Source organism: Macrobrachium nipponense, chromosome 33 (genome assembly GCF_015104395.2).
Source record: "Macrobrachium nipponense isolate FS-2020 chromosome 33, ASM1510439v2, whole genome shotgun sequence".
Taxonomy (NCBI): Eukaryota; Metazoa; Arthropoda; class Malacostraca; order Decapoda; family Palaemonidae; genus Macrobrachium; species Macrobrachium nipponense.
Genome location: NC_087219.1, coordinates 19,924,987 through 19,945,504, shown reverse-complemented (window position 1 = coordinate 19,945,504; position 20,518 = coordinate 19,924,987). Strand labels below are relative to the sequence as shown.

The window sequence follows — 20,518 nt, the reverse complement described above, 5'->3', positions numbered from 1 at the left end:
TGAATTCTAAAACACAAACAACAACTGTCAAGCAGGCAAGAGTCCATAATCATAATTTTAAAACAGTTTTGCCTGATTACTAACTCATATTTCTAGACTCTCACAAGACTAGTCTGAAAGATTGTTTTTTTAAGCTAGAGGCAACAATGGAAGAATCTGTACTTCTATGTAAGACGAGATGAAAGGGAACAGGGGAGAAGCTCTAGGTGGGAAGTAGTGCAGCTATGTGCCGAAGGGACACTGCAAAAAACCTCTAGTATCATCTACATTGTCCCATACAAAGACACTGTACAGGGTACTGTCCTACAACAGATCTATGAGGTATAGTACGACCAAGAAAGAACACCCAGGATCTTACCAAATGAAGTAACTTTAAGAAGAGGTTTGGCACCAAAGGAGTCATTAGGTCTGATGGCTACTTCTGGAGGAGGAGCCCATTCTGGAAGAGGCTTGCTAAGTTTCTTGACTCTCTGTAACATGAACAAGATACATATTATGACAGGATTTGCACCAATGAACTCTTTACAAATTGCGTGCTGTAATTCAAACTATCGTCCCTACGTTCTTGCCTTTTCATAAGAGTCACACAACAGGTCATCTGTTGTGTCCTCCATCTTTCAACAAAACTGGTACTTAACTTAAACCTATTTAATCTGTACCCATCATTTTTGATGTCCACAAATAACAGATTTTGTGTCTGATGTCTATGTAGCTTTTTGCAAAATTCATACATAACATAATACCATCTACTGCTTAATGTCCTGTCCCTTTACACTGTACATGTCCATTTCTATCCACAGAGCTCAAACATAATGTCCCACCATCTGCTCTATAATCATCATCTTTTTACCATGTTGACATATAACAGGCAGACTATCCAATCACAAACGAGTATGCGAGGAGAGGATCTTACCTCTACAAAGGAGCCTTTCTCCTGAAGGATCTTGTAAACGGCCACTAAGGGAATAAGGGATACAGAGGAGAAGGAGAGAATCCACCCAACGGCGTTAGCCCAAGGTGGGAAGTTGTAATCACCGTACTTTGCAGGCTTCAGGTCAATCCAGGTGAATGCCAGAATAGTCTGAAAAGATAATCCCTCTTAATGTTTCATTTGTAATTTGTTCTGAGCTAAATTATAAGTTTGTTATCGAGTAGATGAGTCATTTCTCAATGAACAGATTACGAAGTTTCTAATGGCACTTATTACATGGATTACATTACTAACTAACGATCGAAAGCTACGGTATATTGCGACGAAAGAAAGGCCCATCAAAACATGATGAGAGATAAAAATCTTCCTGACATTGTTGACGCCCAAGAAATAGTTCTAACACGGGCACTAACTGTTGTGAACTGGGTAGTCCTCATGAACCTGCATACAAAGGCTATCAAAAACTGTTGATTGCCAAAGGGATACTTTACAACTTGGGCATTAGCTACTATAAACAAGACACCCCAAGGGTACTAACCAGGATCACGCAAGGCATAATAATCTTCCACAGATATTTCCAGACAATTCTTGGGTATGGGTAGAATCCAATCATAACCTTGATGTCACTGAGGAAGTTATCAACTCCATAAATCCAAGTCACGACCATAACCTGAGGCGAGAAGATATAACATCATTTATATCAGAAAATATAAAAAAAATAGCATAGAAATTTAACTGAACTTAGCAATAAACGTTTTGGTATAAAATGTACAAAGGGGAAGACATTAAATTCTGAGATATCAATGAAATCTCCACTGAAAACTTATGATTTCAAATGTTTTCAAATATAAATAAGAGAGACTTACATGGAAAAGAAACAACAAAATATCATAAAATCCTGTCATTACAATAATATCTGAAAATTGCTAATATAACTAGACTGTTTTTTTCCATTTGTCCATATAAGCCTGTGGTGTTTTTGTATGGTAACACTGCGTCCCGGGCTTTAAATAGTTACGCTATGTGTAAGTTTTAGGTAAATAAAAGGATATCTGAGTGTACATTTGCAACTGAAAAGTGTTTAAATAATTTACTGTATGCAAATTACACCGTTAATATTCGAAATAGGATATTGTTATTATTGTTGAATGTAAGCTGAATGTAACTACTATGTATCTAAAGCCCGGGACGCAGTGTTACCATACGCAAACACCACAGGTGGATGGACAGATGAAAAAAAACCGAGTATAGTTGTAAGGATTTGGCCGTAAATGAAACGAAAATTAGGTTGGTATGTACAATGTTCAAGTTGAACAGCTAGGAGGAAAGAGACCAAAGGGTACAGGAGAAACGTGAGACAGAAACATTGAAGCTGCGAAATGAAAGGACACAACCATGAACCTTCAGTAAAGTCTAGGCTACAGATAAACTTCTCAGGGAATAATACATGATAAACTTGGACAACTGATATGCTAAAGGCAAACGATTACAGATGAATGCCTGGTAGAAATACTGTAGAAATACTGCAACAAAACTACGGTACTGTCGACAGCCAGCCATGCAGGGGAAGGTATTTCTCCTTACCTCACCTTACTTCTTCCTAATGAAGCCCATATTCTTTGGAAGCTTGGATTTCAAGTCAGTGGCCCCTTTGGTGGGCTTTTTCCATAGGAATAGGGTTTATATCTTGAATAACATCAATAATGATAATAATGTTGGCAGTTTTCAACGAATTAATCCTAAACAGGGTCTTTTAAATTCTCCTGATAATTCGTTTTTCTGACTCAGCTAGGTTGTTGAGTAGCTGACCAAATAAACGAACTATCAGGAGAAATTGAAAAGACCCTGAAGATTAATTCGTTGAAAACTGCCATTGTTTTTAACAAAACATGTATCAGAGAAGGTCTGCTCCTAAAATCGTACTATAATGGGCATTATGTCTGTCCGTACGTCTGTCATTCAATCAGGGCCAAATGGCTGGTCCGATGGCATGAAACTTGGCAGGGCTATAGTGGGGACCCCCAAGATGGTTTATAATAGGGTTTCATCCTACCTCGCTCGATTCCTTGAAACGGAGCTGGTTCTGCCGGTGCAATGGGGCTGGTTATGCCCGTAGATTGTTAGTAATAATAATAATAATCTCTTGTACGGGGACAGTGATAACAAATACCCAAACAATCCCACTGTCGTTGGAGGACATCTTACCTCTGCCATGCCGACCATGAGAGCTGAGAACGTTGAGGAATAGTAGTCCATCAACTGCAGGACGTACATGCCTCCCTTCATAGCCATAGAGAGCCCCACGCCATACATGACCAGGCAGGCTGCTAAGAGGGCCCACCTGCGGTTATCAGAAGAATGAGTCATTTCCGGCCATACACTGATTGTTTTTGGGCCTTCTCGGCCCGACACTGTAGTACATACAGTGAAAAGATACAGGTCAGTTTTAGCCACATAGATGCTCACGGTGAATTCACGTTAACAAATTTTACAGAAATTACATGATGGAAACAGCAATTTAGGAAATCATATGTGTGTAAAAAGTAACCACTATATTAAAAGCTAATAATAATTAATAATAATAATAATAATAATAATAATAATAATAATAATAATAATAATAATAAGAAAGGCATTATTATCATGTTGAATTTCCAAGCTTTTGATTCAGCATTCAGTAAACGTCCTCCATGATGAGGCCAGAGAAAAAAAAAATGATAAGAACTTTGGGTAACTTTTCCTGAGTAGAAGGTCATCATTAATCACTGCATTCAATGAGTGTTTTTAGCAGTGGTTACCATGCGGCTGTTGGAAAGCTATCGATTAAGACATTGAAGGCTGATGCATAACGCTCCAACCAGCTAATGGTAACCACTGCCTTGTGATAGCAAAGGATCTCTGCAAAATGTACAGTAGCGTCAAAAAAATGAGTCCGTGCCAACATTTCGTGTCTCATGCAGTAGTTGCATACTTGATGCTTATGCCGGGGAAAGAAATGAGGATCATTGATTAACATCATACAGTAACAATAGTAATAACAACAACAACGATAATAATAATCATAATAATATAGGCCTTCTAGCCAGTTGCTGCTGAAGAATACTGATACCCTGTCATGAATGAAGGGTTAGTCACACGTAAAGTCACATACCACATGTGAGTGCACACCCGGCAAACATTGTGTTAATCATGATATAGAAAATGGGTGTCATGTTGGCGAGGCGGATTTCTTTTTTGGCAGGTTGTTGACTGACTCACTTGAAGTTCTTGCCGCGGAGGACTGGGAAGTCATCGGTAATGGTGGTCATGATGGTGGTAAGGATAGTGAACTGCGTGCCGAGACCCAGAGTCAGCAGCATGGCGAAGAACAAGATGGACCACACCGGCGAGAGGGGCAGGCGGGCCACGGCCTCGGGGTAAGCCACGAACGCCAGGCCCGGTCCTAGAACGTGCATAAGAATGACTCCACATGAGAACTTGGGGTGGAGGTACTGTAAAAGCCCTAATGGTGATAGGTGCGAGAGAATGGAAGCGAGGAAAGAAGAGTTAGGGCAGAATGAGAGAGAAGTTGCACAGATAGATATAGTATCCTCACATAGGTAGGCAGCAATCCTTATGTACCTGCCTGAGGACAATGGGAACAAAAATGGTGATGATGATGATGAATGATACGTTTTGAGGTGAAAACATCATGTGTGTGTGTGTGTGTGTGTGATACTGTGTGTACATGTTCAAGTAAGTGTGACCGAGCGAACTTCCTTCGCAAAAAAATACCTGTGACACTGAGAGCAACGGATGACCAGTCAAGACAGCAGTGCTCTACAAATGTTCATCTTCAATCTTAAGCTTACCTACAAAGCATGTTTACAACATCTGCTGCAGCTCTCACCTCCCTGGAAACAGCACTAAGTGCAGTGAATATGCTGCCACTAGATATATCCACTGAAAATGGTGAAAATATAAATGTTTATCAAGAGAGTTTGAACACAACATGGCAGTAATTAATACACACCACTGCGATGACAACAGAAAGCTGTTACTTCACTTGACATCTGATTTGTACTCTTCATGATACCTTCAAGACAAACTTACCTCTTCAAGATCTTACAGTTTGAATCACAAATATTTGCATCACTTACCTTATTCCTTATTCTTTTATAACAAACACACTCACTTACCTACATACTGACAGCCACTTACAGTATCTGCCAACCTCACAGATCTATGAAAAATGGGATTTTTTTATACGTACCTTGCCGATGGTAATATGTAAACTAAGCATGTGGGTGGGAACAATAGAGTTACTTACAAGAGGGCATGAGGAATTAACTATCTATCCTTTGGATTTCTGGTAATGGAATCAAAAGGTAGGATTAAGCTTGAGTCTGAAGAGTGCTTTATTAGTGAGTGGATGGTGTGACTGGTCATAACAATACAACTGTGGTGACTACTATCATTTCTCAGAACTCTTTTTAAGAAAAATATGACATGTCTTGCAACTCTGGTTTTTTTTACTTGTTATGGAATGGCCTAAGATACTTTACATTTCTTATTTTTTTCTTTACTTTTGAAAAGTGAATGGTCATGTAGTGGAAACGTAATAGACTGAAGTGATATGAAGTATCTTTGTCTTTTACTTGACTTACTGTACCACATACATTGTGGAGACTGATATTGTGATAGCTGGCCCACATGTCAGGGGGTGATCTGTATTAGATAATCAATGTTCTATTACAAAAGGGCTGTAATCTTAACAGATTGCAATGATATACTTCTTATCTTGAATATTGTTAAGGATATTTGAAATTTATCTGGGGACATGTGAGCCAGATTTCCATACAGGTTGTTAGAGACTGAGAATCAGACTTCATTTGAAATGGTAACATTAAAAAGACATAAGCAATGGCACTTTCATTGTTATGAAGCAATGAATGGAAAAACCTTTGACCAAAACTCTCAAAAAGAATTTGCAAAGGGACTCTCAGTTTCTAAAGGGACTGGAATCTCCATAAATGATTTGGTGAATCTGAAAGATTATTTGAGCGACCAAAGAGGATCAGGTGATATCATTCATGGTGATACAATGGAGGTTGAAAAATTTGATCAGAGGTTCAACCTCAATTCTAACAACTGGATGATGACCTTTGGAACACCTCGGGCACCCCAACCGGGCAAAAGGATGTCACAATGCATATCTAGCCGAATCCTTTGGTGGAATCATTACCAGCAAAGGCTAACTTTATGGAGTACTCCATTCCCAGATACCTGCAGGAACATAATAGAACCCCGCCAAGGATGGTAAACGAATGCATGAGGACATGAAAATCGATCATTTACCGTCTACAGCAACGTCCTTGACGGGGAGACCCAGCTCATGCGCCATGAATCCTATGATGCCAAAGATCACGAATCCAGCAAAGAAGCTCGTCAGGCAGTTGGCGAAGGACACCACGAAAGCATCTCTGTTGAAAGATGAAGTTTGGTTCAGTACAGTGAGGAGAAGGATGAAATGTTATATGATTTAACAACAAGAGTTATGCATTTGTCATGCTAAGTAAAACAGTATTAAGAAACATGCTTCGGTAACTGAGGCTCCGATTGTTTGTTGATATGTCATACAGTATTTCACATGATGCAAAATTCTTAATGATTACTTTCCACAGATTTGCATTTGCAACATCAAGAAATACAATGAGTGCAATGCAGAAATTAATTCCAAAGATATTTGTTATAAAATATACAAGAAGCTGCATTACAAGTGAATATGAACAGTAAAAGCAAAGGTAATATGAAACTGTAAAAAAGTGATGCAAAAAAAGGTTATTGCAAAGTATTTTTCCATTGGATATATTCACAGATTGTATAACTTTGTCGTTACAACAGACCAGTCACCTTTCATTTCTAGATAATTTAGCAGAATTAGTGATATCTGGGGAGGATGAAACTGGTCATCAGTATGACATAGACAGCAATACATAAAGTTAAGCTGCTAAGCTGAAAGTGGTCTTCATGTAAACCTTCACCTTGAGTACTCTAGTTTACAGCATATGAGGACAATGGGTGACATGCAATGTACATAACAAAGGCTTTGCAATGTTTTCATGGAGGCAGAAGTCACCAGCCAACCTCAATGGATCTAACTAGGTAACCACCGGCTTTTAAAACGTGCTGTAACTCTTCCGTTACCCTGTTTGTGTAATGGGAATCATGTAGTTTCAATCTTTGGACCTCACGAGCATTACTGCAAAACAAAGTGCATCCATAACCAGAAGAGTGGTAGTCACATGAGCATTCCAGAACAGAGTAAATACCTACACATAGATACATGCGCTCTTGGATTGTGAATGATTTTCGAGTTTGGAAACAATAACTATGGTAGGTAAATCTCAGATGTATTCAAAATATATTTTTTGGAAATAGTCAGAACATAAATTCATGGAATGGAAATAAATGAAATCTTTGGGAGCTCTTTGATTTTAGAGGTTCAAGTACAATGACATTCCGGAACCTTTATGATCCCAGACTTCTAAATCAGATGACTTTGGAGTTGAGAAATTCTCCCATTTTAGGATGGTCTTCTCTACAATGGCAAGCTGTACAATGCTCAGTTTCTCAGTTTATACAGGTACTTCCTATTACCTTGAAGAAATAGAACTCGACTCTATAAAGCCACCACATTCACGAGTTTAGGAACATAATCAAAGAGGTACATGCATCCAGTGAACCTGTACCTATTTAGGCTAAGGTGCAGTTATGCTTCTTCCAGGGCTTTTCAAGGAAACTCTTGGAATTATAGTGTAATGTTCCACAAGCGGTAAGTGTTCAACATTCCCTTCAATCATTCATGCTGTCACAGATTGACAGGCAGTGCATAACTGAATAAGAAATAGAACAATATCTAGAAGTGGTGCAGAGTGTAATATTTTCCAGTTAGAAATTGTAGACTCAAGGATTATGGCAGAACCAGGTTGTTTGTTCATGTTTAGATCTACATAACAAGAAATTCCCAATTTGTTCGCTCAAATTTTCTAAATAATTTTTCTAGTCTGCTGACCTGGAAAATGTCTTCCTAATTCATTTAGCCATGGACATGCAAATAAAAAAATTTCCACAAACAGTTGTCTGATTTAGTACATCTGTGATTTTGTGAGGATGGCTCTGCTGCGTGAGAAAGACACCATGGAAGGAGAACTCTGGGCAAAGACCATCGACTGAATCACGTCAGATCTTTCTTATCTCATGAGATATCTAAGGAGCACCTCATGCACTCCACTACAGCAGTCTGAAAAAGGCTCATCTCTACAGATTCACCACAGAGCGGCCGTAGAAAACTAACTCTCACGGACTGTACCTGGAAGTGTTGTTCTTGAAATTGTTGAAGGATGAGAGGGCAGTTAGTGATCACCAACACGGCCCCAGGGAGAAGAAGATCTGCGCGGCCGCTTCTCCCCAAACCTGCTCGTGAAAGAGAGGCAAACACCATGTCCAGGATTAGGGTGAACACTGTTTGCATTTTTGCTGCCCAAAATGGAAAAATCTTCCTTTCAGGAAAGGGCTGGAGGGTTGGAGGGATGGAAGGACGGAGGTAGGGGAACAGATTTCTCTAAGAGTAGTAGTGTGAATTGTAGCAGGAGATGAGTCACGCGGAGTGCAGAAGCTTTAGAAATGATTAAACAGTGTATATCACCACAGCTCTTGACCTTACCTGAAGCAGTTGTTGCTGAACTTGTTATAGGAGGCAAGAGTGATCAGGCCACCCCAACAGGGCGACAGACTGAAGAAGATCTGGATGGCGGCGTCACCCCAAACCTGACCGGGTGATAGAGAAGATAATGGGATGAATCATGATGAGTTATTGTAGCCATGCAGACACACGCACAAAAGAACTTCTGAAGGATTATCAAGAAGAGAGGCGTGACCCCTAACTTCACCAGAATTGTTAAACAGGGCATTCAATATCTGAATGTACAGAACTTTTACAGTAACAAATACTTCTCCAGACCTAAAAATCTAATACCATAAAGCTTTTCTTGCAGTTCATTACAGTGCAGGCCTACAGTTTAACCAGTTTACCATTTGACTCTGGAACTCACCAAGAAAGTTTGCCATATGGGCATCTTTGGCAGTTGGTACTAATCTCTGGTGTGCAAAACCTAAGCCAAGATTATAATTTTTCCAGAAGATTAGCGTAAGTTATCAAAAACATAACTGTAACACAGACATCAAAATGAACCAATAGTGTCCATTCTTAAATTTGATCTGTTAAAGCCATCAAGACATCTACTCAGCTGGGTTATGAACTCAGGGTAGATTGTGCTGATCAGACACTGTACTGTACTATTCGAACTTGAAATGCCTAGCTTCATGGCTTAGTATTTGAAGATATGACTGTTGACACACACACACACACATGCAAACACTGATATACTCAGCTGTGTATGAGTATATAAGCATCCGAGCATGTGTGCATGTGTGTAATTATATCATACATTTATTTACATTGGTATATGTTTAGAGCATATGGTTTATACATTTCATAATTACTATTTGGTGAACGATGTGGGGAAAGGTTAATATGCTGTTGTAATGCCACAAACTAAATACTCTGCCTATATGCTAATGGAACTGAGATCAAGTATTGCTTCCTACCAATAGTTTTACCTCTGTTATTTCAACCAATCTTGATGCTATGCTTCTGTCACATTATTACACGAAATAAAGCAAGTTGGTAAGCCAAGGAGTAGCTTAAAAAATCACGAACTGAGGGGCTTCAAGATTTTATCTTTTAACAATCATGTTCTCTTTTATTTTGTTCGGTTTCCTGTAAAGAATAAAAGGCAAAACGCATGCAACAGAGCTTCTTTAAAAGTAGTGCATGCATAGGAACACAAAATTTAGGAAGTTTGTCTTTGGAGCAAGTCGAATTTAATCTAAGACAGACCAAGTAAGAGCTATTTCTCTGATTAAAAGTACACATCATTCTGTCACGATGCATCCACACTGTATTAAAACACGTCATAATCACTTTGTCAGCAACTTATCACATACAAATCACAGAGAAGTTGAATACAAATGAACAACCTACCGCCGGTAGTTCCAACCAGTGCGTCACATGATTATCCAGTGTTTGCCAAAGGTTCGTTCTCCATTTACAGTTGTCGACATGTTTTCAAGTTAGTGATTTGCATGTGATAAGTTACCAACACGTGTTTCTGATACGCTTCACTAAGATATGAATGCATGCTACTGACTTTCATCTCCTGGTCCTGTTTAACCCCCCAATTATTATAAAGACTTGTGGTCGTCTTTGTCCTCTTACTAATTTCATCTTTCACCAACAGTAGGGCCCATTGTTCATAACCCTTGGGCTGTGGTGCAGATTCCGTTTTGATTTGAGCTATCTTGCTCGACAGTCCATTGGCCGCCCATTCTTCCTTTGCTGGAAGCCAATATCTATCTGTAAATTCCGAAATGGGATTCTGTCACTGTATTTGTGTAGTATTATTTTTTTTATTATCTGTCTCAGTTAAGGATATTCCATAAAAGTCCTTCCTTTTCTGTACTAAATTCTTACAATTCTTATGGAGTAGCCTGCCTGGTGCGACCCCTGATCCCCATGTCTAGTCTATCACCATTCTCGTCCAAAGATTCTGTTCTTACATGAATTATTATTATTATTTTTTTTTTATTGAAAATAACGGCTATTTAGGCCACTTTTATTTTGTATAGAAGTTAATCTATTCTTATTATTACTGAGTTTTCTTCTGTACTCAAGTTGGCTATTAAAACGCAATGGGGGATTCGTGTCAAAAACGTGGCGTTTGTCAATTTGACAAATGCCACGTTTTTAACGTGAATCCCCCATTTGGCGTTTTAATAGCCAACTTGAGGAGAGAAGAAAAGTCAGTAATAATAAGAAGAATAGAGAAACTTCAATGCAAAATAAAAGCGGCCAAAATAGCCGTTATTTTCAATAAAACCTGTATTAATGACGGTCTTCTTCCAGCATATTATTATTATTATTATTATTATTCTGTTAAAAAGGATGGCAGAATTAAGCGAGTTGATTTTATATATTGTTTTTTCTATTTTCCTTACAATTCGCTTCTCAGGCTCAGCGATGTTTCTGAGTAACTGGCCAATATTCATATTGGGAATTTTCAAAAATTATAAATGCTGAAGGAATCTTTTATTAAAACAAGATATCAGGTCCAGGTCAAGCAGGGGTCGTCGTCAGGGCTGGTATTATTCCGTAGGCGTAGTTCAAGAAAGTTTGCGGAACGGTATTTATAGCGGCACGGACCTAGAGTTGCATTCTCATTGGTCGGGACGGTCCCGACCAATGAGAATGCAACTCTAGGTCCGTGCCGCTATAAATACCGTTCCGCAAACTTTCTTGCTACAGTCACTTCAACCGACTCGTCAGAAGATGACCTACAAGAAGGTCGAAACGTCACGTGATACCAGCTATACCAGCACCAATACCAGCCCTTAAACCTAAGACGACCCTGGCCCGAACTGAACTACGCCTACGGAATAATACCAGCACTGACGACGACCCCTGCTTGACCTGGACCTGATATCTTGTTCTAATAAAAGATTCCTTCAGCATTTATAATTTTAAAAAATTCCCAATATGAATATTGGCCAGTTACTCAGAAACATCGCTGAGCCTGAGAAGCGAATTGTAAGGAAAATAGAAAAAACAATATATAAAATCAACTCGCTTAATTCTGCCATCCTTTTTAACAGCATTTGCCTAAAAGAGGGTCTTCTACCAAAATATTATTATTATTATTATTATTCGGAGGATGAACGGGAAACTGTAGTGCAAGATAAAGTGAAACAACTTAGACAGCAAAGGAAATGGACTAGAAGGAAAAGACAGCAAGCAATACAGTTGGGTAGCCTGTAGGTCAAAGTATTGTATAAAGCAAAATGATATATATATATATATATATATATATTATATATATATATATATACATATATATATATATATATATATATATATATATATATATTATATATATATATATGTATATACAAAATTTCTGTTATCAATCACTTGGTTGAAGAATATCGACTAAAAGTGTTCTGCCACCTGATGACAAGAAAGTACACGAGATAAGTGGTTAATTTCCATGCATGAGTATGCTGAGACATGCACGGCCTGCTCTCAGTGCCAAATACCGAGTTTGGTTTGTTTTTTTTCATTATTAAAGTTTTATCGAGTTTTACACTGTTGCCCCTCCCAATCATGGATACTGGTCAGATTCTTTTCCTGAGAATTTGAAAACAATAGATAAAAGTTACCTTTTTCATTTGCTTAGAGGTAACAGTGTTTTAAGGTCACAGTCTATTTAATTTTAGGATGATATAATAATATAATAATAATAATAATATATAATAATAATAATAATAATAATAATAATAATAATAATAATAATAAAATAATAATAATGGGTGTCAGTCACTATTTCTGAAGAGCTGAGGCCAAAGAAACTGGCAACTAAATGCCCTTTCCTAGCCCAGCCCTGAAGAATTTAAGATAAAAGAAAATCTTTAGTCTTGAAGTTAGATCTTCCCCCCTCTTCAAGGAAGACAGATTATGAGAGTCAGGAAACAGAAAAGAAGAAAGTGACGTCTTAGCCAGGCAGTTGAGGGTAAGAAAAAGTCGCTATGTCGTGTAATACGATGATTAGCTTTTGTTTTTAAATGATTTTTGCCTTATGCAAACATGGGCTCTTGGTTCTGGAGCAGATAAGTAAATACGTAAAAGGCACTGGACAAAATTTATATATGGAAATCAGGTCGATACCGGGGGTTTGAATTCGCCTAAGACTTAATGATTAATTTCAGCTAGCTACAGGGATGACAGGTGATGGGAACAAACCGAGGTAGGTTTCGCCTTCAGCTCTCTCCTTTTAGTTAAATGGGGTCTTTTACTCCTAAACAGATATTGTTAGCGTACTTTAAAACGCAATGCCACCATCACAGCAACTTGTCACCCTCTGTAAACAAACTAGCTGGTTAAAAACGATTTAATTCAGCGTCAACATTCGGGGAAAACTCGCACTAGAATAGACATCCTCGTGCATTGTAACTTAGAATTTTAAACAAAAAAATAAAAACGCTACTAGATAAAAAAAAAAAAAAAAATATGTGAGGCTACCAAAAATCATACTTACAGATGCCACCATGAGCTTGTCCCACTGAGGCGTCAGATAGAAGGATATTCCATCCATGTAGCCAGGTAGGGTCACTGATCGCACCAGAAGGACTATTAGGATCAGGTAAGGGAAAGTGGCAGTGAAGTAGACAGCCTGAAAAAGAAGGTTTTACTGTGTGTGTATATATATATATATATATATATATATATATATATATTATATATATATATATATATATATATATATCGAGCTACAAATGTCCTTTAATATCTAATTCGCTCTACCTCGGAATTAATATATTTTCATATATGCTTAACCAAAGGGGAATTCTTAGGTGACAATAGAATGCCGGCCGACGGGCACGAACCATCGACATCCTCAATTCCAGGACTGGCAGTGAAGCCTTAGCCCACCCCACCTAAGGCTTCACTGCCAGTCCTGGAATTGAAGATGTCAAGGGTTTGTGCCCATCGGCCGGCAATTCTATTGTCGCCTAAGAATTCCCCTTCGGTTAAGCATATATGAAAATATATTAATTCCGAGGTAGAGCGAATTAGATATTAAAGGACATTTGTAGCTCGATATATGTATATGTAATCACGGTAATGTGATATTATATATATATATATATATATATATATATATATATATATATATATATATATATATATATATATATATATATATGAGGGGGGACCCAAAAGTAACCGGAATTGTGTCATAGAATTTTATTCAGTTATTGTTACATGTTTACAGTCTTATCACCTTCAAAGTATTCTCCATTTGAAGCAATGCACTTATCCAGACGTGTTTTCCACTGTTGAAAGCAATTCTGGAACTCTTGCAAAGTTATGGCTTTTAATGACTCCGTCGTTTTCTTCTGAACCTCTTCAACGTCTGCAAAACGTTTTCCTTTGAGGGCTTTCTTCATTCGGGGGAAGGGAACAAAAAGAAGTCACAGGGAGCAAGATCGGGTGAATAGGGAGGGTGGGTAAGTGGGGTCATGCCATTCTTGGTCAGAAACTGTCTCACACTCAAGGCGGTGTGCGCTGGTGCATTGTCGTGATGAAGCCACCACCCTCCACTTTGCCACAGGTCGGGGCGTTTCCGTCTCACGGAATCTCACAAACGCTTTAGCACTTGAGTGTGAGACAGTTTCTGACCAAGAATGGCATGACCCCACTTACCCACCCTCCCTATTCACCCGATCTTGCTCCCTGTGACTTCTTTTTGTTCCCCTGAATGAAGAAAGCCCTCAAAGGAAAACGTTTTGCAGACGTTGAAGAGGTTCAGAAGAAAAAGATGGAGTCATTAAAAGCCATAACTTCACAAGAGTTCCAGAATTGCTTTCAACAGTGGAAAACACGTCTGGATAAGTGCATTGCTTCAAATGGAGAATACTTTGAAGGTGATAAGACTGTAAACATGTAACAATAACTGAATAAAATTCTATGACACAATTCCGGTTACTTTTGGGTCCCCCCTCGTGTGTATATATATATATATATATATATATATATATAATATATATATATATATATATATATATATATATATATACATATATATATATATATATATATATATATACAGTGGACCCCCCATATTCGCGTTCTCCTAATTCACCGATTTCTCTCGGGAACGTTTCCCCGCATTATTCGCAGAAAATTCGCACATTCGCAGTATTTTTCTATGAGAAATATCCACAAATTCCTTGTTTTTTTGTCAATTTCATCATAAAATGCACTTTTTGTGATAAAACTATTAAAATAACCAAGTATGAAAATTTTTAGTGGGTTTTTCTTGAGTTTTAACTAACAAAATAGGCTGTTTTTAGCGTTTTTATAGGGGTTCCAAACATTTATGGGTTCTAAGTATTCATGGGGGGTCTGGTATGCATCCCCATGAATACGGGGACCACTGTATATATTATATATATATATATATATATATATATATATATATATATATATATATATATATATATATATATATATATATATATTTGAAAAACAAGAGAGTAATAACATCCCATGTAAATTTTATGAATGGTACACACACAGACATAACACATAAATATATACATAAATACACACACATACTATATATTTCATATATATAGAAATATATATTATATATAAAATTACCTTTCCAAAGGTCTCGACACCCTTGATCAAGACGAAATAAACAATGATCCAAGCGACGAGAAGGGCCAAGACGATGTTGCCCTGTAGGCCTCCCATATCGTGGATGCCGTCCGTGATGTCCAAAACATGGTTGCTGGAAAACAAGATGAGTCACTGAGTCCGGAACTAGTCCAGGAAGTAAATGTCGAAGGAGTAGCTGCTGGAAGCAGGAATGTTCCAGAGGCAGCTACTGGAATGGGGAATATCTAAGGGGTGGCTGCTGGAATGGGGAACGGAAAACAAGATGAGTCACTGAGCCTGGAAATAGTCCAAGAAGTACATGATATCCAAGGTGTATGTGCTGGAAGCTGGAATGTTTAAGGGGGGCCTACTGGAATGGGGAATATCCTCAGTGGTGGCTCCTGGAATGGAGGATATCTAAGAGGTGGTTAATGGATTGGCGATATTTAAGAGGTGGCTACTGGAATGGAGGATATCTAAGAGGTGGTTATTGGAACGGGAAATATCTTTAGAGGTGGCTGCTGGAATCTCCTCGAGGTGATTACTGGAGTGGGCAATATCTAAGAGGTGGCTGCTGGAATGAGGGATATCTACGATGTGGTTAGTGGAATAGGCAATATCTAAGAGTGGCTATTGGAATGGGGGAATATCTAAGAGGTGGCTGCTGGAATAAGGGATATCTAAGTGGTGGTTTCTGGAATGGGGAATATCCTCAGAGGTGGCTACTATACTGGGGAATATCAAAGAGGTGGCTACTGGAATGGGGAATATCAAAGAGGTGGTTAATGGAAAGGGGAATATCCTCAGAGGTGGTTGCTGGAATGGGGATATCCAAAAAGTGGCTACAGGAAAGGGGAAGATCTAAGAGGCGGTTGCTGGAATGGGGAATATCTAAGAGGTGGCACCTAGAATGGGGAATAACTAAGAGAAGGTTCCAGGGAAGATTAATAATTGTCACTTCTGAAAGCAAAAAACGGAGAGGTAACTTGTTTGGAAACGAATTCCATAACTCATAGAATGCGGCTACAGGAACAAGACATAATGAACTTTAAATCTGATATTCAACAGCTGCTGAAATTTACAGTCTATGGCCTTCTAGAAGTGGCAACTGGAAGAGGTATACTGGTCTGGAACTTGAGGTCTGTGATAATCAAGCAAAAAAAAAAAAAAAAAAAAAAAAAAACGTTGGTTAGTACTGAATTTAGAGTCTGTGACATCTATTAGGTGGCCACTGGTAAAACATATTGGTCTGGAATTCGTCTCTGATATCCAAGAAGTGGCAACAGGACAGATGTATGTTATTCTGGAATTTGAAGTCTGAGACATCCAGTAAGTAGATACTAGAAAGTGGTATGCTGGTCTGGAAATTGAGGTCTCTGATATCCAAGAGGTGGCAACTGCAAATATGTGTTAGTCTGGAATTTGAGGTCTGTGACACCTACTAAGTTGGTACTGGAAAGTGGTATGTTGGTCTGGAAATTGAGGTCTCTGATATCCAAGAGGTGGTAACTGGAAAGATGTATGTTAGTCTGGAATTTGAAGTCTGAGACATCCAATAAGTAGATACTGGAAAGTGGTATGTTGGTCTGGAAATTGAGGTCTCTGATATCCAAGAGGTCTGGAATTTGAGGTCTGTGACACCTAATAAGTTGGTACAGGAAATTGGTATGTTGGTATGGAAACTGAGGTCTCTGATATCCAATGAGTGGCAAATGGAAAGATGTATGTTATTCTGGAATTTGAAGTCTAGACATCCAGTTAGTAGATACTGGAAAGTGGTATGTTGGTCTGGAAATTGAGGTCTCTGATATCCAAGAGGTGGCAACTGGAAAGATGTATGTTATTCTGGAATTTGAAGTCTAGACATCCAGGTAGTAGATACTGGAAAGTGGTGCATTAGTCTGGAAACTGAGGTCTCTGATACCCAAGAGGTGGCAACTGGAAAGATGTATGTTAGTCTGGAATTTGAGGTCTGTGACACCTAATAAGTTGGCACTGGAAAGTGGTATGTTGGTATGGAAACCGAGGTCTCTGATATCCCAGAGGTGGCAACAGGAAAGATGTATGTTAGTCTGGAAATTGAGGTCTGTGACGCCTAATAAGTTGGTACTAGAAAGTGGTAGGTTGGTCTGGAATTCGTCCAGTGCACCGTAGGCGGTACATGTGTTTATAAATAAGGTAAGTGACTGAATGTATAAGTCTGGTAATTATATAGTGTGGAAAGAACATGGGGAGACAAAACCAGAAGGGAAAGGCAATGAAAGATGCTTAAGAAATGGCTTACTGGAAGAACTCGTCCGCTGGACTCTTGATCTTGTTGGCGGATTCAGTGAGGACCGTCCACTCTTCAGGAGAAGTGGTGTTTTGGTAGATGCACTCCCCCGTCAGGTTCATCAGTCCCCCGCTGAGCGTGCAGTTGCGAGAGTTATACTGTTTGCAGTCTGGAAGTAACATATTTGATAAGTTCGAGGCTTTCGACTTGGAAGTCTACAAGAACAGAATATAAAATTTAGACGAAAGGCCAAGCTTTTGATCCGGGAATTCTAGAGGAGAAAATTATATAAAATGTAGGCTGAAGTCCAAGGGCTGGGCCGTAGGAGGTCATTCAGTGCTGAAAGGGAAACCGAGAGTAAAAAGGGCTGAAAGGTGTTACAGGAGGAAAAGCTTGCAGTTGCGCTATGAAACATTTGTTAAGAGATGGTGGAAAGTATGATGGAAGAAGGAGAATATGGACGGAGGTACAGTAAAAGGAGTGAAAGGGGATTCAGCTGGGGGAAGTAGGGACACTGCTAAGAACCTTAATTAATGCCTACAGCTTCCCTCAATGGAGCTGGGAAGCCTTGGATATTCAACATAACCCCCCTTTCAATTATGGCTCAATTTAGGCGTTCCATATAGTTGGCCCTATAAAACAGAGGCTGTAGACGATTTCCTCAAGTGTTGGGATATCCTGTAGCATCTGTACCCCTTGAGGGGTGAGGTTGCTAGACCTACAACCTTCCCTACCATGAACGCGACTAACTACGAGGTCTATCATTCAAAAGTTAGGTCAACCTTTTGAGGCACAGTGGATTTTACAGAGAGGCCTAAGTTACTTCCCCCTTCCCGGGATCGATCTTGACCTAAAGTACAATTTACTCTAATTGTATTACATGTTAACCCCCGCTTGGGCAACAAAAGGGTACATAGGTCTGCCACGCCCACTGAACTTTCCACAATGTTTTCTTTCCAATGAACCTGACAATAAAATCTCCATCGATTAAAGTGTCCCATCAGTTCATTCGGCCTTCGTGCCCAAGAAACATTTTTTTATGATTCTTTAAACTGGAAGTAAATCTGGAAGTAAATTCCGGAAGTAAATCCGGAAAACTAAGAGAACTTGACTCACAATCGGATCCCCAATCTCCGCAGGAGGTCCAGGGGAGGGTGTGGGTGAAAGAAGCGTAGATGTAGTAGATGGCCCACGATAAGACGACGTTGTAGTAGCACCCGATGTAGAAGCTTATCATGAACATTGCGTATCCAATACCTGGAATAATAATAATAATAATAATAATAATAATAATAATAATAATAATAATAATAATAATAATAATAATAATGAAATTCTAAACATTATCAATTATTGCGGCAATAAACTAGTTCATGGATTAGTAATGAATTAACCTAAAAATAATAATAATAATAATAATAATAATAATAATAATAATAATAATAATAATAATAATAATAATAATAATATATGAAGGTAGGAGACCCTCTCTTAAACATGTTTTGTTAAAGATGATGGCAGCATCAGTGGAATTGATTTTATATATGGTCTTTTCAATTCTTCTTATTATTCTCTTCTCATCAGGGCTGATATTTGCTAATAGCTGGCCGATGTTCATATCTTGGTTAAAGAAATTTTTTCTAAAAATACTAATTTATTGTTAAAATAACAAAAGTGATTAACAAATCTTAGTATGGAATTCCAACGTTTCCAACCGTATCATCGGTTCATTTTCAAGGAAAGGTGAGCGTGAACTGATTGGAATACATGCTAATAGCTGGCCGATGTTCATATCTTGGTTAAAGAAATGTTTTCTAAAAATACTAATTTATTGTTAAAATAACAAAAGTGATTAACAAATCTTAGTAATGGAATTCCAACGTTTCCAACCGTATCATCGGTTCATTTTCAAGGAAAGGTGAGCGTGAACTATACATTCCAATCAGTTCACGCTCACCTTTCCTTGAAAATGAACCGATGATACGGTTGGAAACGTTGGAATTCCATTACTAAGATTTGTTAATCACTTTTGTTATTTTAACAATAAATTAGTATTTTTAGAAAACATTTCTTTAACCAAGATATGAACATCGGCCAGCTATTAGCAAATATCAGCCCTGATGAGAAGAGAATAATAAGAAGAATTGAAAAGACCATATATAAAATCAATTCCACTGATGCTGCCATCATCTTTAACAAAATAATAATAATAATAACATCTACCTTAAAAGGAAAACTAAGTGTCACTTATTCTGCCATTTGATACAAACAGAAAGATGGTCTGATATAATAATAATAATAATAATAATAATATAATATAATAATAATAATAACCTTGGAGAGGAACCTAAGTAGTCACTAATATAATAATTTACCTTGAAGAAGGAAAAACTAAGTAATCAACTAAATAATAATAATAATAATAATAATAATAGTCTATCATTATCATCAAATCAAGTCAATCATTAACTTTCTTATCACCTACCACATGACTAACTGACAGGAAAAGGACAGAAGGCAGAAGTACTATTAACGGGAGACCTTTAGATATTCAAGTGATAATAATGAAGAAGAACGAATCTGAAACCGGCAGACAGAAAATACTCTGTGTCTATCCTTACCCTGGAAAAGCGGACAGATCTTCCAGACAGTGATGGGTCCTTCCCGTCCAAACTGCCCCAGAGACAGTTCGAAGAACATGAGCGGCATGCCACAGACGAGGAGCATGATGCAGTAGGGAATGAGGAAAGCACCTGCAACATAGAAGCAACATTTTAATCCGATTGTAGGTGCGGTCTATAAGGGAGTAAAGGGATGCAAATTCAAATACACACACACACACACCATATATATATAATAAAAGGAGCCCATAGAAACGCCAAAATATAGAGAGAAAATACTATATATCAGAAACTGCTGTTTCTCTCTTCAGGTAGAGACAGCAGTCTCTGAAATATACTATCTTCTCTCTATAATTTGCCGTTTTTATGGGCTC

The 20,518-nt window shown here is 38.2% G+C and overlaps 1 protein-coding gene across 3 annotated transcripts in view; it reads right to left on the bottom strand.

Annotated features, from left to right (window-relative positions):
• LOC135203000 (sodium- and chloride-dependent glycine transporter 1-like) overlaps positions 1–20,518 on the bottom strand; it is a 158,360-nt gene that overhangs the window by 2,896 nt on the left and 134,946 nt on the right. For all 3 annotated transcript variants that reach the window (XM_064232546.1, XM_064232548.1, XM_064232547.1), the window contains exons 3-14: positions 20,145–20,276; positions 18,640–18,780; positions 17,536–17,692; positions 15,252–15,384; positions 13,123–13,257; positions 8,637–8,740; positions 6,269–6,393; positions 4,190–4,373; positions 3,137–3,272; positions 1,470–1,601; positions 914–1,081; positions 359–470 (exon numbers count right to left, since the gene is read on the bottom strand). In XM_064232546.1, coding sequence (XP_064088616.1) covers positions 359–470; positions 914–1,081; positions 1,470–1,601; positions 3,137–3,272; positions 4,190–4,373; positions 6,269–6,393; positions 8,637–8,740; positions 13,123–13,257; positions 15,252–15,384; positions 17,536–17,692; positions 18,640–18,780; positions 20,145–20,276 — 1,659 coding nt within the window. The remainder of the gene's footprint in view (positions 1–358; positions 471–913; positions 1,082–1,469; positions 1,602–3,136; positions 3,273–4,189; positions 4,374–6,268; positions 6,394–8,636; positions 8,741–13,122; positions 13,258–15,251; positions 15,385–17,535; positions 17,693–18,639; positions 18,781–20,144; positions 20,277–20,518) is intronic.